Below are 25,705 nucleotides of genomic sequence, written 5' to 3'. Positions count from 1 at the left end.
ACGTGTGAAGCATATTCCCAGACTTTCATGGTGCAATTAGTACGTCCATTCTCCAGCCTTTGGTTATGCCCTGAAGAGACCGTATTTTGACTGGGCAGAAGGAGAAATGTGCTTCATGTTGAGCAACCAAACGCTTTTCTTAGTCCGTGGCTTAATTGTTTCTGAAAATTGTCAATGCCACAGGCAACAATCATGTCGGGGAGCACGATGAGTTTGAATCACGAGGCCCCTACACCTCGCAGTCAGCTGGGGCGACAGGCCAGCTTCCAGGAACGGAGCAGTTCGCGGCCACACTATAGCCAGACCACTCGGAGCAACACTCTGCCCTCGGATGTGGGCAGGAAGTCTGTCACCCTGAGAAAGATGAAGCAGGAAATGAAGGAGATCATGTCCCCAACTCCTGTGGAGCTGCACAAGGTCAGGAAACTCTCTTTCCTTCCCTTAGGGTCACATTCTGTTCAGCGTGGCCACCCCGAGGCAAGCATGATCATGACATTCTACTGTGGGCTCAGCCAAGGAGAGAAGCTAGAGCTTAAAGGCAGGTCATCAGAGACAGATTATTCTCAAAACGTGAGCTCTGAGAGGTGATCTCATAAAACGGGGAACACCGGCTTTCAAGCAGTGAATTTATCAGAAATGTATTTATGGCCAAAATCTTCTCACCGAAGTTTGAGGTTCTAGTGTCACGTGGAGGTTGAATGAGTTGGTCTGTTATTCCAACTTCATTGGAAGGGGGAAGGATTTTCTAAATGTCGTACACTCCCACTTCACTGAAAAGGGGTTTCAGGGGTGACGCTGGAAGGCTTAATCATCAGTTACAGACTTCTCAGTAGACAGTTATATTATTCAGGGGACATGAAGTTCTCTTTGAGATGTCATTTAGATGTCTTGGGTCAGGACAGGGTAAGCCCTGGTTATATTCCATCTCTGTTATGATAGTTGCCTCACTTTGCTTCATGGAAGAAAACCTATGATTGCAAACAGCTGAATCTGAGTTGCTGGCAGAGTTTGAACAAGGCATGTGTAGGTGACAGCGTCTGTGGAGCCCAGGCCAAGAAAAGCAGTGGGAGGGAGCTTTCTCTGGTTTTCTTTTGTAGAGCTCTGATGCTTTTTGTTGTTTTGTTGCTAATACATAAGGATGTATAGTTGGTAACAATCTCACCCTACTTTTCTTGAGAGCCAAGACCCTCTCTGCAGTTAATAATCTGTTAACTAGAGATAAGTTATCGGTCTTACCCAGAAGAGCATATAAATGTCAGGTTGAGAGGAGGTAAAGGCCAACTACTCCCTTTTTCCTCTAACGACTTCAGTCTCCCTAACTATTAAAAGTAGCCGTTTTGCAGCTGACAACGGATATAGTCAAAGAAAGGATTGTATAGGAAGTTGGGTTCTGAATTCTGTGTTCCAATCCTGGGTTCGTTCTTTCATCACTCATTCATTCGTTCATTCATTCAATGCATAGACTGTGCATTCATTTACTTAAAGAATGTATTATAAATCCCCAGGGAGCACATGGTCTAATGGCGAGACAGTCCAGGAAACAGTGGGAAGATGGTGGCATAAGTACAATAGACGCTAGACTAGGCTGCCCTGAGGGACGGCACGAGGTAGGGGGCTGGCGGGCAGGGTTGGGGAGGAACCTGAACCCACTACAGAGGAAGATAAAGCCTTCCTAGATGCAGGTGTTGACTCCGCAGGAAGGTGGAGGGTGGGAAGGCATTCCAAAGCACAGAAAGAAACATGTACAAGGGCTTCCCTGGTGGCGCAGTGGTTGAGAGTCCGATGCAGGGGACACGGGTTCGTGCCCCAGTCCGGGAAGATCCCACATGCCGCGGAGCGGCTGGGCCCGTGAGCCACGGCCGCTGAGCCTGCGAGTCTGAAGCCTGTGCTCCGCAACGGGAGAGGCCACAACAGTGAGAGGCCCACGTGCCGGAAAAAAAAAAAAAACCATGTACAAAAGGATGTCACAGATAGCAGTATACTGAGGGAGTGCAGATCTGCCAACGAGAGCCTTGTGCATTAAGAGGCATTACAGACTTTACAGAAAAGCAAAGAAGTTTCTGACACTTTAGGGTGGGGACCCAGCTCTAGCCCCGTATCACAAGTTAGTTTGTTTATCCAGTTACTGTGAATTGATGTCTGTCTGGTAAACACCAGCCCTCACCACCTGTCACATATCCTAATCTGCTAATTGACAAACACCATTAGGAGGCTGTAAGGACTCCATTGGTGATTAAATTGCAGAAGCTGCATAGTCACTGCTAATTCTGCTGTACCAAGAAAAGGGCTGGCCCTTCCCGATTCCCTCGGTTATTTAGGAACCCTGCCTTCCCCTCTTCTCTAAAAGTCTACTGCCCAGGCAGAGGGGAGCATGCTGGGTAACCCACCTTCCTTCAGCACCAAAGGAAAAGGATACCAGTGAGTGCCTACTGTGTGCTATATTCTTTCTATTTTTAGCCTCCCACAACAGTGCTTCTTAGCAGATATTTGTTACCTCCAGCTGCAGGATAGGGAAATAGCAAGTATAAAATAGAGCCATTTTTCCTTCTGGAGTGAAGCAGTCTCCTCAAAGGGAGATTCCTGATAGCCCAGCAATACAAAAGGCTTGTCTCCCCATCCCTCCTGTACTAAAAGCAGTTAGCAAAGATAACGACAGTCAATTGGCTGTGCAAGTTGTTATAGCTGAGGTTTTAAAAAATGTGCTGAAAATAGATCTTGTTTTTTTTTAAAAAAAAAAAAAGGCGTCATGCATTTCACAGCACAATGAGTGGCAGAGGATGGACTGGTTGAAAAATTTGTGTCGGGGGGTGTGAATTGAGAGGCCACAGATCACAGACTCCGCTGGACCCACTTGACCTAATAAATGGGTTACTTCTTTCTTCCTTCACTTCAGTCATTTCCCCTCAATGGTAGCAGTAAGTGCATTTCCCATGTGGCTTCACTCGTCTTCCAGATTGATACCAAACAAAATAAGATGCTCAGAAGTAGGTGGTGTCCTGGGCATCGTAAGACACCCAAAATGATCTTGTTAATTGAAAATGTAACGGAGGAGCCTGCCGCCTGACAATATGGAATTCTGGGGGTGTTTTATGTTCACATCTCGGGTATCTTTTCTTTTTTAAGTGAATTCAATTACCCTGATAGGCCGTCCACATGTTTGTTGTTAAACACATTCTCCAATTTTGAAATGCTTGAGAGGAGAAATAGTCATTAGAAGAGTCACTTTACTCAGAGCAGAGACTGGTAATTGCGCTTGTGTCTTGAATATGGGCATCCCTTGAACACTGGAGGATTACCTGACACCATGAAAAGGCACAGTGCCTTGTTGATGCAATTGAGTTATCTTCCCCTTGGGGTGCTATTAGCCTGTACTAAACCTTCACAGAAGTGAGGAAAAGGTACTCTTTTGGGGGGGGGTGTGGAGAGGGGACCAGGGAAATAGAAAAACATCACTTCCTCAAGTTAAAAATAACCCCAAGTTAAGACTGCACAGCTTGGCAAGTGGAATGAAGGCTGGTTTTCAGTTCCCTGAGCCCCTTGGGTGGACTTTTCTGCATAGACCTAGTGGAGGAATTCCCAAGGGGCTGCAAAGACCAGAGTGGAAGGGCTGGGTAGGGTTAATAGCACACCATTCTGAACACACTTGGTGTTATTTAGTTGCCGTCTTTCTCGTGGCTGTGTGCCACTTGGTGAAAGCTGGCCATGAGGACAAGTTGTGGATCTGTCCGTATCCAAGCCAGTACCTACAAACTCTTACTAGCACTAGAAGCTGCCTCAAGAGGATAGGAATGAATGGGCCGGTATCCACCCCCCTTCCTGGGGAACACGAACAAAAAGCAAAAACCACTCCATCTCCTGATACAGAAAGAAGAGAGCGTGGCCTTAATCTTCCAGCTTCTTGAGTTGGAACTTCCTCTCCATTATCTGCCCCTCCTTTTCCACCCAGTCCTCCTCACCAATACCTCTTCTTCCTTCAGACCTTCTGAAAATGCAGAGCTCAGGTGACAGGCTACATGGTTTTTGTTTATTTCACACTATCCATTGCGTCTGAGGCTCTGCCGTGTCCCGGCAGGTCTTCCATCAGGTCGACCCCGTGCATTCCTGAACCTGAAAAGCTAGTTATCCTTCCTGACGCTGAACAAAGCACCACAGCCTCACTTCCCTTTTGGGCCTTTGTGGTTGGAGGAGGAAGTTGGCGCTGGAGTGACGGTTCGGTACTTAGATAGGGGCATGGCAGGTAGACAGTGAGGGAGTCCCAGGGAAGTGATACTCGTGTCTCCAGAGGCCATTGCCTCTCAAACTTGCTTGGCTAAGACACAGTCCAAAATACATTTTGCCTCACAATTCAGGACACACATACACCCACGTTCATATATGTAAATGAATCCCAAAATTGACTGTATGCTAACATTTTCTGTTTTGTTTGTTTTCTTTTATTTATTTATTTATTTGTTTATTTTAACATCTTTGTTTGTTTTCAAATGCTGTCCCATTAAGCTGATTTCAAGACTTATTAATGGGTCTCCACCAAAAGTTTGGGCACCATAGCCTTAGAGAATAGTTCGGCATATGGACCTCCGATGATCTCTACCATCATCACGTGACTGCTCGTTACAACGCGGGTTCCTAAGCCCAACCTAGACTCACCTGGTCAGCACTTTCTGGGAGTGGGGGCCAAGAATCTACATTTTAACGACCCCTTAACGGATTCTTTTGCTCCCTAAGGATTGAGAATCACTCCCTTAGGTTTTGCTAACAGGAGGTGATTATTTTGTGTCGGTGAAATCAGAGTCACTGACACATAGTGGCTGAGAAAAGGGGAAATGAGGTTGCATCTTTGGCCCTGGAGCTTCTGAAGTTTTATCTTTAAAATGAATTCTGGTTTGTACTATAGCTTATCACAGATTTTTTTTTCTCTTTGCAGTTAAGGAGCCTGTGATCTTAGCTACAGTTCATTGATAACCCCTCTTTTCCTTCTGAAGCTTAAATATTCTTTGGTGTCCACTTAATCTATTTCTGAGATGAATTCTAGCCTCACTTCTCTTTGCATACTTTAAGGCAAAAAACTTTTTTTTCAGTAGAGTAGAAAATTCTTCACATTCAGAGCATTTGGACTTCTTAGAAAATCATTTCCTTTTGATGTTTTATTTTTGGCTGTACCGCGTGGCATGCAGGATCTTAGTTCCCGGACCAGGGATCGAATCTGCGGCCCTGTAGAGGAAGCATGTAGTCTTAACCACTGGACTGCCAGCGAAGTCCGTGTCATTTGTGTTTTTCAATAAAATTATATTCCTTAATTGTATGCAGCTGTTTTTATTTATTTTTTTACAGAAAGGTTTTTTAAAATTATTTTCCAGCATCATCTCTCATTTATGGCTGCTGATGGCATGACCCGTGAACATTTGAGTCTCGTATTTCTTGTAGCTGCTTTTGCTACCATCAGCTTTTCTCTCAGCCGAGTTCACTTTGCAATTTCAATATATTTGAGTGTTTTGAGAGTGGATCTTTGTTCTTCTTGATATGATAAAGTTGTTTCACTTCTTGGAAGGAGTGTCATTTTTGGTGTTTAAAGCCCACTTCTTTTGCAATATTCTCCCCAGTTCAGGAACAGGCTCGGCCTCAAGAGGAAATATGAAATGGAAACACATATCTTATTCCGGCACAGGCATCTTTCTTCACCAAATATTTGCAGTTGGTACTCAAGATCCAGTAAATTGTCAGGCAGACAGAGGTTTGGTCACAATCTGACAGTCATTGGCTACGTCACTTCTCTGAACTTCAGTTTACTCACTTAGCAGAAAAGGGGAGGGATCACCTGTTATCAGGAGAGGAGACTTCACAAATAGCATTTCCCAGGTGAAGTCACCATTCAGTCTTACCTCAGCCCTACAGTGTCAGAAACCCAGAAAATGAGATCTCCTCAGGAGCCCAGCCTTAAAGACGATTCAGGCAGCTGCCTTAGAGCCTCCAGAGATGGAGGTGTACACCATAATGAGAATCTCTTTACAGAGAGAAATGGACGTGTGTCTAGTTACTAGTCACTACATCAGTCTGACAAGCATATTCTCTCCTTGTAAAACCAGGGGCAGCTGACAATCAGTGTGGAATTATAGGACAAGGGTTGGAGTTTAGGTTGTATGTTTTATATGAGTAATGACATCCAGCCCCGACAGTCCTCAAAATAGATTGTTTCAATCAGCTTCCCTTGTCTGTGATTCTGTTAAGACTTACTTTTCAAAAATGTAAAAAACAAAATTCTTAAACAAATGATTGGCTCGTGCAAAAGAAAAGTGTTTTTTAACTCATTAATGAGGAATGACAGCAGGATGAAAAAGTTTGTTCAAAGGGAAGATAAAGAAACTATACCATATATATATATCTCAGTCCATGGAGGGAAAAAAAAAGAATGCCAAATAAGATTTCCTAGTTAAAATGAAAGCTGCTCAATGACTTACAGGGAAATAAAAGCAAGGCCTTTGAACTTATCTTTTCTGAGGGACAGAACTCAATTTGCATCGTATCTCTTCCCTGTAAGTTGCCATCCACTTTTACAGAGTCTGAGCCCTGAGCCATAGAAATGCTAAGTCAAACAGTGCAGTCCCCTAGACTCAGATGACCCTTAGGCGGGCTTGTTAGGCAGTGGTCTAGTGTGCCTGATATCTCAGTTTTTGATCTCTCACTTCTGTCCAGGAATGTTAATAGCTTCCCTTAAGTCTAGCCCTGGCCTAGGGATCATTCATCTTTTTCTGATGTTTTTGCTTGTCTCTGTTGTGATCAAATGTGTTTATGAATAGGTCGTAAAGTATTGTTACCTACGGGATATTCACTTTACAAACGAGGTGGCTCCCTGAGGGTCACTCTGTTTCCCTAATGTCCAGGTCCTTGGAGAGTAGCCTGTTGGACCTCTTCCTCCACCATCGTTCTGCTCTATTATGTGTCTGTTGCGTGTCTGGCCGGGCTGTGGTGAGGATGACACTGATAACAGGCTAGCCCAGGGCTGCCCTCTTTCTTCCCCTTAGATGGAGCACAGAGCTCTTTCTTGTTTGAGGATCTTTGTAATGTCAAACCACAGCATTACCTGGAATGAGGAAATAAAATCAACTTTCTTAGTGCTCAGTGCAGTGGGAGTTTGGTCCGCTGTAATTTGTCATACTTCCCGAATGACAAGTTCCTGCCCCCAAATTCCCAGAAGCCCAGAGGATGGGTGAAGGGGATGCCTCTCACCCAGAGGTGCAGGTGGTCCCTGGATCAAGGAGGCCACCTGTGATACTGTGGTTTATAATAAGTATACATTTGATCTGGTCCCAGTTGCTGGCGCAGAGCTCCTAAAACCCTTGGAATTTCTTAAGTGTTGAGAGTGAGAAAGGTATCTTTTGTTATGTTAATGAGGCGCCCATTAGATGCAGTTAAGGATGGGGTTGCTTGCCGGTGGAGCCAATCCTGTGATTAGAGGGTTGGAACTTTCAGTCCCACCCCCAACCTCCAGGGAGGGGAGGGGATTTGCAGGTGAAATCAATCACTAAAGGCCAATGACTTAGTGCCCGTGTAATGAAGCCTCTATAAATACCCGGAAGGATGAGTCTCCTGGAGCTTTCAGGTTGGAGGGGATGCGGGGAGAGTGGTGCGCTCAGAGGGCACGGAGGCTCTGCGCCCTTCCCGGATACCTTGCCCCAGAGCAACGCTTCCAGCTGGCTGTTCCTGAGTTGTACCATTTTATGATAAACCGGTGATACGGTAAGTTCTGTGAGACTGCTTTGGCAAATTAGTCAAACCCAAGGAGAGGGCTGCTGGAACCTCTGAGACATAGCTGGTTGGTCAAAGGCACGGGTGACAACCCGTGTCTGAAGACAGTTGTCTAAAATGCTGGGGTGGAGGTGAAGTGACATTGTAAGACTGAGCCCTTAACCTGTGGAGTCTGACGCTATCACCAGGGAGATAATGTCAGAACTGACTTGAATTGTAGGACACTCAGCTGGTGTTGCAGGACTGCTTGGTGTAGGGAACCCACCTACCCCCAACACACACACACATGTTCGAACTGTGATCAAGACATCTTGCCCACACGGGCCTGAGGGCTATGGAGGTCAGTAAGTTGCCAGGGGGACTCAGGAAGAGACAGGAGCTGGAGGAGAGCCAGAACAGCCCTGGGGGCCAGAGAGCAGAGGCAGGTGTGGAGAGGGGCCAGCAGGCAGTCCTGAGCTGAGGTGCTGGAACGGTCTCTGCCAGGCTGGCTGACTTGGTGCTGGCTGGGCAAGGAGAAAGGGCTAGGGGCAGAGCTAATGGTAACTAGGTGTCTATCAGCTGCCCGTGGCGTGGCTTGATCTCCTGGAGGATTGGAGAATGATCTGGTTCTTTCCTCTTTGGTATGATGTGAAATGAAAGCTGCAAGGGTCCTCTGAGATGAATTGGGAAAGCAGCCCTCAATCCACCATGGATCTTAAAAACTGTGAACTTCCTTGGTTGGGACTTAGTTCTCCGAGGGCCAAGTCAGCCCTGACACGCACAGACTTAGGGCCACCATCCAAGCTCTGACTCTCCCATTGTTGAGCCCCCGTTTGTCAAGCTCATGGGGCCACATGCTTGCCAGAACACAGGAGGCAGCGTCTGACGCTGCTGTCCATCCAGTTCTCTCCTCTGCCAACGAGACTCCTGGACAGGAAGGCAGCAGCTGCTTTTCCTGACCCTGTTCATCTTGGAACCCACACTTAAGTGGCAGAATCCAAGATGGCTTCCTCTGGGCTGGAAGAATGCAGCTGGAAAAGCCGTACTTTAGTTTTTTCTTCCAGCCCCACAGGTAGTATAGGATTGTGCTCAAAACCAACATTACTTGAATTGTCAGGTTTAAAGGAACAGGGCCCCCCCCCCCAGTGGTGTCTGCAAGAATAAACCCAAATGCCCGGTAATTTGTGGAAGTACTAGAACCATCTCCGATAAGGCCATCGGTCGAGGGGCTGAGCCACACAGGCAGCCAGGGCTTAGGAACTGCTTCTGGGGATGGCTGCCACTTGCCTTGACGTGCTCAAGAGAGTAGACACGGTTGCCATTAAAATCCAGGTGGGGGGAGTTGGCTCTGCCGCTGAGGCTTTTCACTTGTGTCAAAACTGAAAACACAGGGGCTTCCCTGGTGGCGCAGTGGTTGAGAGTCCGCCTGCCGATGCAGGGGACACGGGTTCGTGCTCCGGTCCGGGAGGATCCCACATGCCGCGGAGCAGCTGGGCCCATGCCATGGCCGCTGAGCCTGCACGTCCGGAGCCTGTGCTCCACAGTGGGAGAGGCCAGGGCAGCGAGAGGCCCTCGTACCGCAAAAAAAAAAAAAAAAAAAAATTGAAAACACAGGCATTAGGTTTCTGATCTTTGCCTCGAGGGCATTGTTCAGACATGCAGATAGACTTGCTTAGAAATACAAAACAAGGCTCAACTTGAATCACGTGAAGCCCGACACCTCCTGTTAAAGCTTCTGTTCTCAGGAGGGTTAGAGGCCATTGCAGCGTGCGCTGTGATGAATGGTTAAAAGTTGAACTGGGTTTCGTAGAAGGGTATCCTCGCCCATAGAGTTACCTTCCAAGAGACTCGTTGGCCCTTTTAGAACAGAAAATCTGTCGTTGTGTTCACAGTCCGTTCCCCGGAGGCATCCTCTGGTCAGCACAGAATGGAGACCTGGCAAGAAAAATCTTGATTTACCTGGGTTAGGGTGGAACACAGAGAACTCTCAGCAGCTGGGAGCAGTTTGGCCGGATGCTTGGGGAAAGCCACAGAAGGGCTCCGATGGGAAGAACTACAGCAGATGTGATAAATTATTCATCTTTAGTTGGTTGGGCAGTTGGAAATGGATAAAAACTGCCTGACCAGCTAGGAGATTTGCATGTCGAGGGGAAAAAAAAGTCATGATTTGGTGGAAGGAACACAGCACATGAGGTCAGATATTCTAATACTGAAATCCCCAGGCTTATGTATTCTAACTGGACAAGTCCATTCACCAAGTTCAAGGGGCAGTGTCCTCGTTCATAGGAAGGGCATGATTCTGCTGCACAGAGTTGTTGGGAGGTCAAAAGCAGTCATATATAGGAAAGTTCCTGGTGAAGGGATTCATCTGTGGGGGAAAATTGTGACTTAAACTTTGGAATCCTTAGAATTACTTTTGGATAGGAAATAAATCAGAAGTAACCACTACCCATCTCCAGCTAAACAGGAGGGCAGCAGCTACATGGCACAATTTATTGTTGCTGCTTTTGAGACCAGCTATGTGTCCTATATTTGTGAATTATTGATTCCTGGAATCTTACCTCTGTATCATTTTAAAATTTCATTGTGTTATTTGCTATTTCCAAGCTATTTCCAGGAGAACCATAGGGCTGGCTATTAAAATTCACTCTCCTCTAACCTTAGGAAATCTTTCTAGAGAAACAGATTACTTTCAACTTTAAACCTTTTATTAGCCTCTCATCCTGAAGAGTTTGCCATAAAGCTATATCATCAAGTCTAAGGCTCAGGAGAGCTAAGCCTCTTAGCCAACAACTGTGACTTTACAGTTAATGGGCTAATCTGCTAACCCGCTCTGGTTGACATCCATTCTCTACTGTTGTGGTTAACGGATTACTACTGCCTGGTGTTGGCAGTATTTGGTGACACTCATCCTTCTGCCCCTTCTGGGTTCTGGCCTGTGGAGCAAACACCCAAGCAGCACAGGCCAGTTGAGCAATGAAGAACTTCACTATTACTTGAGGCCCACACCAAATGTACCCCACATGCAAGGGTTCAGGTTCACTGTATTGAGAAACATATCTCAGAGCTAAAACAGAGTTGGGCTTCCTAATGTCCATTGCAAGCATAGGCTTTGTGACTCAGACTCAGATGTGACTGAAGAGTATGGCTTGGCTTGCAGAGCGGATGCCAGTCCTCTTACTGACCAGCCATATGCAGAGGGTCCATGGGACTGCTCTCCAAACCTATACCTCGTGGAACAGAGATAACGAGAATGTACCACCTTCCGCCCCATTGGTGCTGCTTGTCACATAGAGAGAACCTGACTGGGAACAAAGATGGAAAGGGGGCATAAGGACAGGAGATGCCACACACAAAGCCAAAGAGAGGCATATAAGCAGGGACCTTGGAGTAGAGTAATTTCATCCACTAGTAAACAGAGTCCCAAGAATAGCAGACTATCACCAACCGTATTAGCTATTTGTCACTGCCACTCCCTCCTCCTTTGTACCCATCTCTCCCTGTTCCTCCCCTTCCTCCCTTTGAGAAAGGAACATGAGTTTGGGAAGAAAGGGACTAGAATGTAAACCGGAAGTGTTTCCTCCAATCAAGGCAGGAAATTCATGGTGAGTCTATGATATCTTGTGCCAGAAAGTAAATAACTTATCAGAGCAAACGGGTCATATCAAAAGGACAACATGAAGTCAATATGAAGGACTTCCCTTGGCCAAAGATGAGGAAACTTGAGCACCCAAAAGAATGATGCAATTGATCGTAACATATCATATATATAAAAACCCATAGGTTCATATTGATAATGTACTTTAAAAAGGTCATTCCCTTACCCCTCACCTCAGAAAAAAAAACCTCATTGGGACACCATTGGAAATATTTAGTGCACTAATTCCCTATTTTAAAAATGAAAGAATTAGCATTCATTTTGCCTTTCTTGTACAAACTACTTCAGAGTAACCAAACAGCACTAATTGAAGAAATGAGAATTCTTTACAAAAGAATTCTAGCTCATATAGAAGATAGTAAGAGATCATAAAAAGATTATCATTTTGCAACCCCTAATAAAATTATTGATTCAGACAATGGTCATCAATGGATGAAACTATTAAATTGAAGTTTAATGGGGAACCTTATGATGGGAGAATTAAACTGTCATCACCCGAACCCACCCAAAGTGGAACAACTAGACACTGAGTGATGTGTTGTTATAGGAATCACATTGTCCTACCTGTGATCTACCCCTCCCCCCAAAGCTGATTCTGACTCAACTCAAGCAACCAGAGCTAATTTCGTTTTAAAGGAAAATGGGGCACAGAAGGGCATGCTACAGAGCGAATGACATGGTTTCAACAGTAAGTCAGTAGCACAGGGAAAAAAGGATGGGGGCATGCTCTAGGTAAGAGGACATTTAAGAGACCTAACACCGATGCGTGGGCCTTGCTGGAACAAACTAACTCTAAAAATCACTTTGAGACAATCAGGGAAATTTTATTATAGACTAGATATTAGACTATATCAAGGAATAAGTGCTGATTTTGTGAATGAATTAATGGCACTGAGGTTGTATAAAAAAGTGATTATATTTTTTAAGAGATTCATACTGAGTTATGTAAGGGTGAAATGACATAAGGACTGGCATTTGCTTTAAAATACTCCCCCAAAGATGATGAAAGACGGGGGGATGAAGTAAGTGAGCTCTTGTTGGATCTGAGCGATGAGTATATGAGGATTCATTGTCCTATCATCTCTGCTCTTGAATATGTTTGAAATCTTTCCTTAAAAAATAGATTTCTCAGGATTTACCTGGCGGTCTAGTGGTTAGGACTCCACACTTCCACTGCAGGGGGCACAGGTTCCCCTGGTAGGGGAACTAAGACCCCCACATGCCTTGGTGCATGGCCAAAAAAAAAAAAAACCAACTTTCTCCTAACCAAACTTATTGTGGTAATCATTTCATAGTATATGTATGTCAAGTCATTATGTGATACACCTTAAACTTCTACAGAGCTGTATGTCAATTATATCTCAGTAGCATTCCCACCTCACATAAAACTCTCCTGTCCTATGGCCTAAGGTAAAATCATAATTCTAGAGGGGCTTAAAATATCTGCTCTGCAATGAATATTTATTAAGCAACCACGTGCTAGGTAAAGAGGTAGTATGCCATGCAAAGATCCATGCTTTGCAGTCAGAACCACTTGGGTTTGAACCACTTCTCTGTTGCTTACTATCTGTTTACCTTGGGCAAGTTTCTAACCCTCTGTGAGCTTTCATTTCCCAGTCTGTGTGATCTGCTCCGCTAACTAGGTGGAGACAGTAGCATCTGGTTTGCTTTTTTTTTTTTTTTTTTTTTGCGGTACGCGGTGTAAGGTCGGATCTTAACAAACTGCACCGCGAAACAGAGGAAAGCTTCAAGTGAGCTTTATTAGGGAGCGCTCCCGGGCGAGGTTCACTGGTCCGAGAGAAAGGGGCCAGAGAAGTCGCGCCCGGGCGAGGGTTGGGCAAGATTTTATAGGGGAAGAAGGGAAAGGGGTGTGGTGAATCTGGGAGGGCACAGGGTATTCCTTATTTGGTGGTCTTTTCGTGTATCCTGGGGGACCGTTAGTCCCGCCCCTCGAAAGGCGGGAAGGCTGGGCCGGGTGCAAAGTCCCCAGGTCAGTTCCTGGAACTGGGTGGTCCGGAATGTCTCCAGGTCAGTTTCTGGAACTGGGTGGTCCGGAGAATTTCGGTCTGATGCAACCTGTGAATCTGATTGTGTTCCCCTGCCTCGGGCCAGTTGGCCTTACACGCGGGCCTGTCACTGCTGTGGCCTCTCCCGTTGCGGAGCACAGGCTCATTGGCCATGGCACACGGGCCCAGCTGCTCCGTGGCCTGCGGGATCCTCCCGGACCGGGGCACGAACCCCTGTCCCACGCATCGGCAGGCAGACTCTCAACCACTGCGCCACCAGGGAAGCCCTGGTTTGCTTTTTAAGCTAATCAATCAAGTCCCACAGCCTTATTAGCAAGAAGTCCAGAATCTTGAGCTGGAGGACCCTCCATCCCACCCTACTCTCCGTGCAGGAATGGGGCTTCCTCAGCTCAAGGCAGGGCAGGCCTGGCTCTAACGTCAGTGGTGCTCTCACCTCTCGTGGCCACACGGTGTCACTATGGAGCTTTGTCCTTCCGGGCCCCATCCACGCCAGCCACCCTGCAGCTTTTTGCCTTGCTCATTTCCAGCATGGGCCGCCCTGGGGCCGGGAGGCGGGGCATGGCTTGACCCTTAGAACTAAATCCCACTCCATTCACACAGCAAGTGATGGTCAGTTCTGACTAGCTTCCAAGCGCAACCACATGGTATGTCAGAACCAGTCGCTTCATTTATTCGACAAACTACAAGCCCTACTGTGTGGCAGGTACCATTAGAGGAGTTTGGGATATTATCAGTGAAAAAAACAAAGCTCTTTGCCCTCCTCGAGGAGCTTGGCAGGACATCTCCCACATACTCTCCTCAGCCTTTTACCTGAGCCCAGGTTACCAACAAAGACATCTCCTCTCCTCCTGATGAGTTTTTCTTTGAGGGGAAAGGGTGCTCTCATTCATGCCAAGGTACATGTCCGATGCAGAGGGCTGGATTTTGCTAAAACACACACATCTCTTCTATAGTAAAGTAGGACTTTCTACTCTATGCTTGTATAAATGAGTGCCACAAAAGCGATCCTTCTACAGAGATCAGGTCATTTCAGGTTTTGAAACTTCATATACACTACCTCATTGAAAACTGTGATTCTTGCCCCTCTTGCAGGATTGTTAGGAGGGTTAAGTCAGATATGGTCACTGGACTGTATACTCATGATGGCTGTGCTGTGTTTATTGCTGTATGTTTCTTTCACTCAGTCCTTCAAACAGTGCCTAGCACATCATAGGGTCCAGTGCACACGTGTGCACCCACACATACGCACATTCATATATGCACAGTGATGGAATGAGCCTGCCAAGAGTGTCATTGTTCCCTCTCTTCCTTTTCAGAACATGTAATAGCCCCTCTGGTGTGTGAAGTACCACACAGAGCAAACTTCATCGTGCACAGAAATTGGCAGATGGCAATTCAGAGCAGGGTCTGAGATTCTGCATTTTAACACACTCCTGAGTGATGTTGATGCTTCTGATCAGGACAACCTGTAATTGGCAAGGCACAGCTTTTTTTCTCTTAAAGTAAATATGTAACAATATTCTGGCCCCTTTCCTTCTAGTGTATTGTTGGAAAGAGGCAGGTAGGGTTGAGATGTTGATATACCCTATTTCATAGGTCCTAAGAAAACCTATAGGTCCTAAGAAAACCTATAAAGTCAGGCCTATAAAACACAGCCTGATTTCAGAGAATTTAAAGTATGAAAAAAAAAGTACATCTTAGAATCTATGAAATAAGGCACTTGAGCGGCAATAGAATATAACGGTTAAGTGACTGGAGTCAGACAGAGATGGCCCCACCATTCAATACTTTTGTGATCTTGGGCGAGTTATTTAACGTCTATAAAATTGAATTTCCTAACCTCTAACATGGCAGTAACCACTAGGGCTGCCTGGTGATTAGAATTGACGCAGCCAGCTTGATATTTTAGCTGTCTGTCCAGTGAGATGAAAATCCACAATTGACCACTTTTGTATTCCTTCAATATTCCATATTTCTCTGAAGTAAAATAACTTGGTATAAACCTGCTATAAGAGTATTAATCTTCACGTTTTGCCCTGTATAGCTCTGAATTTTTTGACTCTTCTACAAGAATGTATTTAGGTATTATGTGTGTGAAAATAAATAAGACATACATTTTTTCAAAACATTGATTTGGCTGTGCTGGGTCTTAGTTGCGGCACGCGGTATCTTCGTTGCAGCATGTGAGATCTTTTTAGTTGTGGCATGCAGGATCTTTTAGGTGCGGCATGGAATCTTTAGTTGCAGCATGCGGAATCTTTAGTTGCGGCATGCAAACTCTTAGTTGCAGCATGTAGGCTCTAGTTCCCTGACCAGGGATCGAACCCGGTCCCCCTGCTTTGGGAGCACGGAGTCTTAGCCACTGGACCACCAGGGAAGTCCCAAAACATACATTTTTAAATAATTAGAGTTAAAAACTAAGCCCAAATTATTGCTTGATGTGTGCGTCAGTTTTTATGGAGAGCATGCAGCAAACCTTACTAAAAATAGCGGTCACATTAAATGTTAAATGAGTGTGATGTGCTGAGTATGTTGTCTGGCGTGTCCAGGACAGTGGGTTTCAGTGAACATTACACATTAATGTGTTTGCCTCTAGAAGGCAGCCTCTTCTCTCTCATTCACTGCTGTTTCCCAGCACCCGGAACCAGGCTTAGCACATGGAGGGACTCAGTACACATTTGATGAACGTGTAAACCTCAGACTAACTCTTGCAGGTGGTCAGAGGAGGACTGGGGGTTGGGGGAAACTTTAGCTGGTGGTACTGCCTTAATGCAGAGGGAACAAGCTGAGGCCCACAGCTGAGAAGGGTGGATTTGCAAATCCCGGCATTTCCAGGAATGCCTGGAATTGCTAAACCAAACCCAGGACAAGGACTGAGGGAGCTACTGAAGGCAGGCCCCAGAGGAGGGTGTTCCTTACAGGAGCACTTTCAGGTCTTTTAAGACTTTTCAAAAAATTGAACTATAGTTCATTTACAATGTTTCAGGTGTACAGCAAAGCGATTCAGTTATATATATGTATATATATATGTATATTCATTTTCAGATTCTTTTCCATTATAGGTTATTACAAGATATTGAATATAGTTCCCTGTGCTATACAGTAGGTCCTTGTTGTTGATCTATTTTATATTATAGTAGTGTGTATCTGATAATCCCAAATTTCCAATTTATCCCACACACCCCGCCTTTCCCTTTTGTAACTATAAGTTTGTTTTCTATGTCTATGAGTCTATTTCTATTTGTAAATAAGTTCATTTGTATCAGTTTTTTAGATTCTACATATAAGTGATATCATGTGGTATTTATCTTTGTCTGGTTTACTTCACTTAGTATGATAATCTCTAGGTCCATCCATGTTGCTGCAACTGGCATTTTTCCTTCTTTTTAATGGCTGAGTAATATTCCACTGTATGTATACCGCATCTTCTTTATCCATTCATCTGTTGATGGACATTTAGGTTGTTTCCATGTCTTAGCTATTGTAAATAGTGCTGCTGTGAACATTGGAGTGCACATATTGGGTTGGCCAAAAAGTTCTTTTGGTTTTAAGTAATAAATAAAAGACACATTTTTCATTTTCACCAAGAACTTTATTGAACAATGTATTCATTAACCAGACTTTTTGGCCAACCCAATGTCTTTTCGAATTATAGGTTTGTCTGGATATATGCCCAGACGTGGGATTGCTGGATCATATGGTAAATCTATTTTTAGTTTTCTAAGGAATATCCATATTGTTTTCCATAGTGGCTGCAGCAACTTACATTCCCACCAACAGTGTAGAAGTGTTCCCTTTTCTCCACACCCTCTCCAGCATTTGTTATTTGTAGACTTTTTGATGATGGCCATCCTGACCAGTGTGAGGTGATACCTCATTGTAGCTTTGATTTGCATTTCTCTAATAATTAGCAATATTGAGCATCTTTTCATGTTCCTGTAGACCATCTGTATGTTTTTGGAGAAATGTCTATTTAGGTTTTCTGCCTGTTTTTTGATTGGGTTATTTGTCTTTTTGATATCAAGCTCTATGAGCTGTTTGAATATTTTGGAAATTAATCCCTTGTCAGTTGCGTCGCTTGCAAATATCTTCCCCCATTCCGTAGGTTGTCTTTTCATTTTGTTTATGGTTTCCCTTGCTTTGCAAAGCTTTTAGGTTTAATTAGGTCCTATTTGTTTATTATTGCTTTGGTTTCTATTACTCTAGGAGACACATCCAAACGAATATTGCTGTGACTTATCTCAAAGAGTGTTCTGCCTATGTTTTCCTCTAGGAGTTTTATAGTATCCAGTCTTACATGTAGGCCTTTCATCCATTTTGAGTTTATTTTTGTATATGGTGTTAGAAAATGTTCTAATTTCATTCTTTTCCCAGCACCACTTATTGAAGAGACTGTCTTTTCTCCATTGTATATTCTTCCCTGTTATCATAGATTAATTAACCATAATTGTGTGGGTTTATTTCTGGTCTTTCTATTCTGTTCCATTGATCTATGTGCCTGTCTTAGTGCCAGTACCATACTGTTTCAATACGGTAGCTTTGTACAATAGTCTGGAGTCAGAGTGATTCCATTATACCATTCTTCTTTCTCAAGCTTGTTTTGGCTATTCGGGGTCTTTTGTGTTTCCATACAAATTTTCTTTTCTTTTTTTGGCCACGCTGCGCAGCTTGCGGGACCTTAGTTCCCCGATCAGGGATTGAACCCAGGCTACAGCAGTGAAAGCACTGAGTCCTAACCACTGGACCACCAGGGAATTCCCTCCATACAAATTTAAACATTTTTTGTTCTAGTTCTGTGAAAAATGCTATTGGTAATTTGATAGGGATTGCATTGAATCTGTAGATTGCCTTGTGTAGTATGATCATTTTAATAATATTGATTCTTCCAATACAAGAACATGGTATATCTTTTCATCTGTTTGAAAATGGTATATACAGATATACATGGTATATCTGTCATCTTCAATTTCTTTGATGAGTGTCTTATAGTTTTCAGAGTACAGGTCTTTTGCCTCCTTAGGTAGGTTTATTCCTACGTATTTAATTCTTTTTGGTGAAGTAGTAAATGGGATTTTTTCCTTAACATCTTTCTGATAGTTCATTGTTAGTGTATAGAAATACAACAGATTTCTGTATGCTAATTTTGAATCCTGCAACTTTACCAAATTCATTGATGAGCTCTAGTAGTTTTCTACTGGCATCTTTAGGATTTTCTCTCTATATTATCATGTCCTTTGCAAACAGTGACAGTTCTACTTTTTCCTAATTTGGACTCCTTTGTTTTTCTTCTCTGATTGATGTGGCTAGCACTTCCAAAACTATGTTGAATAAAAGTGGTGAGAGTGGGCATCCTTGTCTTGTTCCTAGTCTTAGAGGGAATGCTTTCAGCTTTTCACCATTGAATATGATGTTAGCTGTGGGTTTGTCATATATGGCCTTCATTATGTTGAGGTAGGTTCCCTCTATGCCCAATTTCTGGAGAGTTTTTATCATAAATGGGTGTTGAACTTTATCAAAAGTGTTTTCTGTACCTATTGAGATGATCATATGCTTTTTATTCTTCAACTTTTTAACATTGATTTGCAGATATTGAAAAATCCTTGCACCCCTGGGATAAATTCCACTTGACCATGGTGTATGATCCTTCTAAGGCATTGCTACTATTTGGAATCAGTTTGCTAGTATTTTGAGGATCTTTGCATCTATGTTCAGTGATATTGGCCTGTAAATTCTTTTTTTGTGATATCTTTTGATATCAGGGTGATGGTGGCCTCATGGAATGTGTTTGAAGTGTTCCTTCCTCTGCAATTTTTTGGAATAGTTTCAGAAGGATAAGTGTTAACTATTCTCTAAATGTTTGGTAGAATTCACCAATGAAACCATCTGGTCTTGGACTTTTGTTTGTTTTGGGAGTTTTTAATTTACTGATTCAATTTCAGTACTGGTAATTGGTCTGTTCATATTTGCTATTTCTTCCTGGTTCAGTTTTGGGAGATTGTACCTTTCTAAGAATTTGTCCATTGCTCCTAGGTTGTCCATTTTATTGCTGTATAGTTTCTCATTGTAATCTCTTAATATCCTTTGTATTGCTTTGGTGTCAGTTGTAACTTCTTTTTCATTCTTGTTTTGATTTGAGCCTTCTCCCTTTCTTTATTTTTATTTTTGGTGCTGTGTATTTTTTTAATATTTTTTTAAATTTTATATTTATTTGGTTGTGTTGGGTCTTAGTTGCAGCAGGCAGGCTCCCTAGTTGCAGCAGGTGGGCTCCCTAGTTACTGCAGGTGGGTTTCTTAGTTGCAGCTCAAGGGCTCCTTAGTTGTGGCTCGCTGGCTCCTTAGTTGCAGCAGGTGGGTTCCTTAGTTGCAGCTCACCTGCTTCTTGGTTGTGGCATGCAAACTCTTAGTTGTGGCACGTATGTGGGCTCTAGTTCCCAGACCAGGGATCAAACCCAGACCCCCTGCGTTGGGAGTGCGGAGTCTTAACCACTGTGCCACCAGGGAAGTCCCTCCCTTTCTTTCTTGATGAGTCTGGCAAAAGGCTTATCAATTTTGTTTATTTTTTCAAAGAACCAGCTTTTAGTTTCATTGATCTTTTCTATTTTTTTTTTTAGTCTTTTTCATTTATTTCTGTTCTGCTCTTTATGCTTTCTTTCCTTCTACTACAGGTTTTGTTTGTTCTTCTTTTTGTAATTGCTTTAGGTGTAAGGTTAGGTTGTTTATTTGAGATTTTTCTTGTTTCCTGAGCTTGTATCACTATAAGCTTTTGCTGTATCCCATAGGTTTTTGGATCATCATGTTTTCATTTTCATTTGTCTCTAGGTATTTTTTGATTTCCTCTTTCAGTGATCCATTGGTTTAGTAGCATATTGTTTAGCCTCCATGTGTTTGCAGTTTTTGCAGTTCTTTTTTCTTGTAGGTGATTTCTAGTCTCATGGCATTGTGGTTGGAAAAGATGCTTGATGTGATTTCAGCTTTCTTAAATTTATGGAGACTCGTTTTGTGGCCTAGCATGTGATCTATCCTGGAGAATATTCCATGCACACTTGAAAAGAATGTGTATTTTGCTGCTTTCGGATGGAATGCTGTATATATATCAATTAAGTCCATGTGGTCTAATGTGTTATTTAAGGCCTGTGTTTCCTTATTGATTTTCTGTCTGGATGATCTGTCTATTGATGAAAGTGGGGTGTTAAAGTCTCCTACTATTATTGTTACTGTCAATTTCTCCTTTTATGTCTGTTAATATTTCCCTTATATATTGAGGTGCTCCTATGTTGCATGCATATTTATTTACAATTGTTATATCTTATTCTTGGATTTATTCCTTGATCATTATGTAGTGTCCTTCTTTGTCTCTTGTAACAGTCTTTAAAGTTTATTTTATCTAAGTAGGCTACTCCAGCTTGCTTCTGATTTTTTGTTTGCATGGAATGCCTTTTTTCATCCTCTCACTTCTGGTCTGTATGTGTCTTTAGATCTAAAGTGAGTCTCTTGTAGGCAGCATATATACAGGTCTAGTTTTTTTGTATCCATTTCAGGCAGTCTGCTTCTTCTGGTTGGAGCATTTAGTCCATTTACATTTAAGTTAATTATCACTATGTGTGTTCTTATTGCCATTTTGTTAATTGTTTCGGATTTGTTTTCATAGGTCTTCCTCCTCCTTTTCTCTTATGATTTGATGACTATTGTTAGTGTTATTTTGGGTTCCTTTTTCTTTTTTGTACGTATATCTATTATAGATTTTTGGTTTGTGGTTACCATGTTTCTATATAACAGTCTGTATACATACCTGATTGTTTCATGTTGCTGATCTCTTAATTTCAAAAGCATTTTAAATACCCTGCATTTGTATTCTCCGCCCCTCATGATTTCTGTTTTTGATATTGTATTTTACATCAAATTGTTTTATGTATCCCTTAACTGCTTATTGTGCATACAGGTGACAGTACTACTTTTGTCTTTTAACCTCCCTACTGACTTTGTGTGTGGATGATTTCCTACCTTTGCTGTATGTTTGCCTTTACTGGTGAGCTTTTTCCTCCTGTAATTTTGTTTCTAGTTGTGACCCTTTATTTTTTCTGCCTAGAGAAGTTCCTTTAACATTTGTTTTAAAGCTAGTTTGGTGGTGCTGAATTCTTTTAGCTTTTGCTTGTCTGTAAAGCTTTTTATTTCTCTATCAAATCTAAATGAGAGCCTTTATGTGTAAAGTATTCTTGGTTGTAGGTTTTTTCCCTTTCATCACTTTAAATATATTGTGCCACTCCCTTCTGTCCTTCAGTTTCTGCTGAAAAATCAGCTGATAGACTTATGGGAGTTCTCTTGTATGTTATTTGTTGCTTTTCCCTTGCTGCTTTTAGTATTCTCTTTAATTTTTGTCATTTTGATTACAGTGTATCTTGGTATTGTTCCTCTTTGGATTAATCCTGTATGGGACTCTGTGCTTTGTAGACTTGGGTACCTGTTTCCTTTGCCAGGTTAGAGACGTTTTCAGCTATTATCTCTTCAAATATTTTCTTGGGCCCTTTCTCTCTTCTCCTTCTGGGACCCCCTATAATGCAAATATTAATATGCTTGATATTGTCCCAGAGGTGTCTTAAACTGTCCCCATTTCTTTTCATTCTTTACCTTTTTTCTATTCAGCAGCACTGATTTCTACTACTCTTGTCTTCCAGCTCACTGATCTGTTCTTCTGAATCATTTAGTCTATTATTAATTCCTTCTAGTGAATTTTTCATTTTAGTTATTGTATACTTAACCTCTGTTTGGTCATTCTTTATATTTTCTAATTCTTTGTTTAAAACTTTTAACTTCTCACTCTGTGCATCTATTCTTCTCCTGAGTTCTTTGATCATCTTTATGACTATTACTCTGAACTCTTTCTTGGGTAGATTGCCTATCTCCATTTCATTTAGTTCTTCTGGAGTTTTATCTTGTTCCTTGGTCTGGAACATAGTCCTCTGCCACTTTATTTTGTCTAAGTTACTGTTTGTGTTTTTATGTCTGTGGTAGCTTAATTACATTTCTCAACCTCGGAGAAGTGGCCCTTTGTAGGAGGTATCCTGTGCATCCCAGCAGTGTACTCCCCTTTCATCACCCAAGCTATATGCTCTAGGGGTTCCCCCTAAGAGGGCTGCATGGGTCCTTCTTTGTGGTAGGCTGAGTGTGTGGGCAGTCTGGTAGGCTTGGTTGGTTGCTAGACCCTACCTTGTGCAGATGCTGCTGGTACTGTTTAGTGGGGCCTTGTCACCAGGCAAGGTGACAAGGTTGTGCAACCCTAGTAGGTCTCGGGGTAGTGCTGGCTTACTGGTGGGCGGAGCCAGGGTCCCAAAGACTCTGGGGCTGTTGCCCACCCACTGGCAAGTGAAGCCAGATCCTGGGGTTAGTGCTGGACTACTGGCAGGAAGAGATGGTTCCTGGAGTCTGTTTGCGTGGCCCAGGGATCCCAGAGCTCGTTTCAGATCATTGGTTGGTGGTGGGGGGGGTTTCCTAATAGAGCTGGGTATGGGGTCTCTGGTGTCCAGAAGTTTGCATTGGCCTGCTAGTGGGGTGGGCCAGGCCTCAGCTGGCCCTGGGGTAGCGTCCAGCCTGCATTGTGGGATTGTAGCTGCTAGTGTCTGTCCCCTGGTGGGTGAGGCTGATCACGAGGCTAGTGCAGGCTTCCTGGAGAGAAGGGCTCAAGCCTACCCACTGGTGGGCGGAGCTGGGTCTTGGCGCTCTGGTGGGCAGGGCCCTGTCTTGGCACGAGTCCAGAGGTGGCCGTGGACTGTTAGACAGCCTGTCTGCTGATGGGTGGGGCTGTGTCCCTGCCCAGTTAGTTGTTGGGCCTGAGGCTTCGCAGCACTGGAGCCTGCAGGCTGTAGGGTGGAGCCAGGTCTTGTTGCTGATGATCCAATGTGTCAGCCACCAGTAGTGTTCATGTGGCTGAATGTTCCCCGATATGTCTGCCACCAGTGTCTGTGTCCCCAGGGTGAGCCACAGCCACCTCCCACCTCTCCAGGAGACTTTCCAAGACCAGCAGGCAGGTCTGGCCCAGGCTCCTATCAACTTGCTTCTTCTGCCCTGGGTCCTGGTGTGCGTGAGATTTTGTGTGTGCCCTTTAAGAGCGAAGTCTCTGTTTCCCCCAGTCCCATGGGGCTCCCGCACTTAAGCTCCACTGGCCTTCAAAGCCAATGCTATGGGGGCTCATTTCCCTGGTGCAGGAGCCCTGGGCTGGGGAGCCTGACTGTGGGGCTCAGAACTCTCACTCCTGGAGGAGAACCTCTGCAGTATAATTATTCTCCAGTTTGTGGATCGCCCACCCGGGACGTATGGGATTTGATTACATCACGAGTCTACTGGTGGTTCCATCTTGTGGTTCCCTCTTTGCCTTTCGTTGTAGAAGATGTTTCCTGGTAGGTTCCAGTCTTTTTCATCTATGGTGGTTCTGCAGGTAGGTGTGATTTGCTCGTAAGAGGAGGTGAGCTCAGGACCTTTCTACTCTGCCGTCTTGGCTGCTCTCCCTTTTAAGACATTTCTTGCCCACAGTACTGAAGCACTGACTGGGATACTAGAGAAAATAAAATGGTGGACTTCCTGGCTCTTGCTCAAAGGCAGAGGATATGCTGAGCACTGAACACAGCACGAGGCACAGTGAACAGGAAGGAAAGGCCTTTGGCCTAATCCTGATATCCAGCTGCAGAGGGCTAACCCTGGCTTCTCCCAACACCTAGGGGTTGCTCCAGGAGAAGTGAACCTGCCCCTGGGAACTTCTCACCTATATACACCTGATGACTGCAAGTAAAAAAAAGAGAGAGACCAGAACTCTCCAGCATTTCTCCTCCTTTTCCAGGTCTGGGTGGGACTTGGCAAATTCCGAGGATGTTCCTAGAGAATGGAAAAAGCTTCAAGATTGGGGGGAGCTGCCTAATCTATTACAAATTATTATATTGAAATTAGTTTGAAAAGATGGTTCATCAAGAAATTTCATAAGCAAAAGTCCTCAACCTACCTAAATACCCCTTCACATTTTCTCATTTTCCAGGTGACCTTGTACAAGGGCTCTGACATGGAGGACTTTGGGTTCAGTGTAGCAGATGGCTTGCTGGAGAAAGGAGTATATGTCAAAAATATTCGCCCAGCTGGGCCAGGAGATCTTGGTGGCCTAAAGCCCTACGATAGGCTCTTACAGGTAAGACCTCAGATGGAATTTTATTTGGAAATTAATTTGGAAGTCGTATTTGATCAGTGTCCACCAAGTTGCCTCAAGACGAGATTAGAGGCCCCTCCTATAGAGGATAGGCACTTTTTCCTTTGGTAGAATTTACCGGTTACTGAAATGGCCTGTTTCCCTATATATATTCCCCAGCAGATTCTAAACTTCTTGAGAACAGGACTAGTACCTTATTCTCCCATTTCCCATTATACAGTGATCGATACCAGTATCTCACACAATGTCTAAAACCCAAAAGCTGAACCTTGTTTACTATTAAGTGCTAGGAGTACTATGGTTGTCAGGTATAGTTTCATTGAGCAAAGCAAATTCCTGATCTTACGTACAGTTTTTAGAAAGAGCATTTTGCAGGAAGAGGAGGGGGTTGCCATCAGTCTTGAAAGTACGTTCAAGTGAATGAGTCTGTCCCTAAACAGTTGCCTTTCAAAGCATGAGGTTGCACTGACTGGTTGGCTTTCAGACACGTGTTCACTGAGCAAGTTGTCACTGATGGATTAGATAGTTTTAAAACCAATTCTGGTGATCTTTTTACCATGGCAATATAACAATTACTCTTGTCCTAAGAGTAAGGAACACGTTTGTTTTCCATAGATACTCTAGTATTTGCTGAATAAATAACTATGGACAAGTTATTTGACCTGTCTTCCTAATCTATAAATTAGAGCTATACTTACTTTTATGGAAGATGAGGCTATAAAAGTAGACTGGACTCACATTGTGAAGGGCCTTGAAAGCCAAGAGAAAGCTCTTGGACTGTATTCTGGAGGTATATTAAGTTTCTAAGCAGAATAATGACATACTTTATAATTTAGAAAGACGATACAATTATATCATAGGTGGATTGGTGTAGGGTGAAGGGGAGGCTCCCAGGAAAGACGATCAGGTAGGTAAGGGTAAGACACGTGTACCAGACCTGAGTCTTTAATGCCTTCAGTGCATCCTGGCAGAGCCGTCTGTGAGGCAGCCGGCAGCTTGCATTTGTTGCTCAGGAGAGATGTTACAGCCAAAAGTAAAGATCTGGGCTACTGAAGGCATGGATTTGGATAAAGTTGCCTATGGTGGATTTCTAGTAAGGAAGAGAAGAGAACTA

General features: G+C 43.7%; 1 protein-coding gene across 4 annotated transcripts in view; it reads left to right on the top strand.

Annotated features, from left to right (window-relative positions):
* GRIP1 (glutamate receptor interacting protein 1) overlaps positions 1–25,705 on the top strand; it is a 695,695-nt gene that overhangs the window by 666,764 nt on the left and 3,226 nt on the right. For all 4 annotated transcript variants that reach the window (XM_027106947.1, XM_027106944.1, XM_027106943.1 and 1 more), the window contains 2 exons: positions 184–417; positions 24,427–24,573. In XM_027106947.1, the coding sequence (XP_026962748.1) occupies positions 184–417; positions 24,427–24,573 (381 nt within the window). The remainder of the gene's footprint in view (positions 1–183; positions 418–24,426; positions 24,574–25,705) is intronic.

This window comes from Aethalodelphis obliquidens, unplaced genomic scaffold (assembly GCF_003676395.1).
Source record: "Aethalodelphis obliquidens isolate GAN/ISIS:26980383/991018 unplaced genomic scaffold, ASM367639v1 scaffold8, whole genome shotgun sequence".
In the NCBI taxonomy this organism is placed as follows: domain Eukaryota; kingdom Metazoa; phylum Chordata; class Mammalia; order Artiodactyla; family Delphinidae; genus Aethalodelphis; species Aethalodelphis obliquidens.
This window is presented reverse-complemented; position numbering and strand designations above follow the sequence as displayed.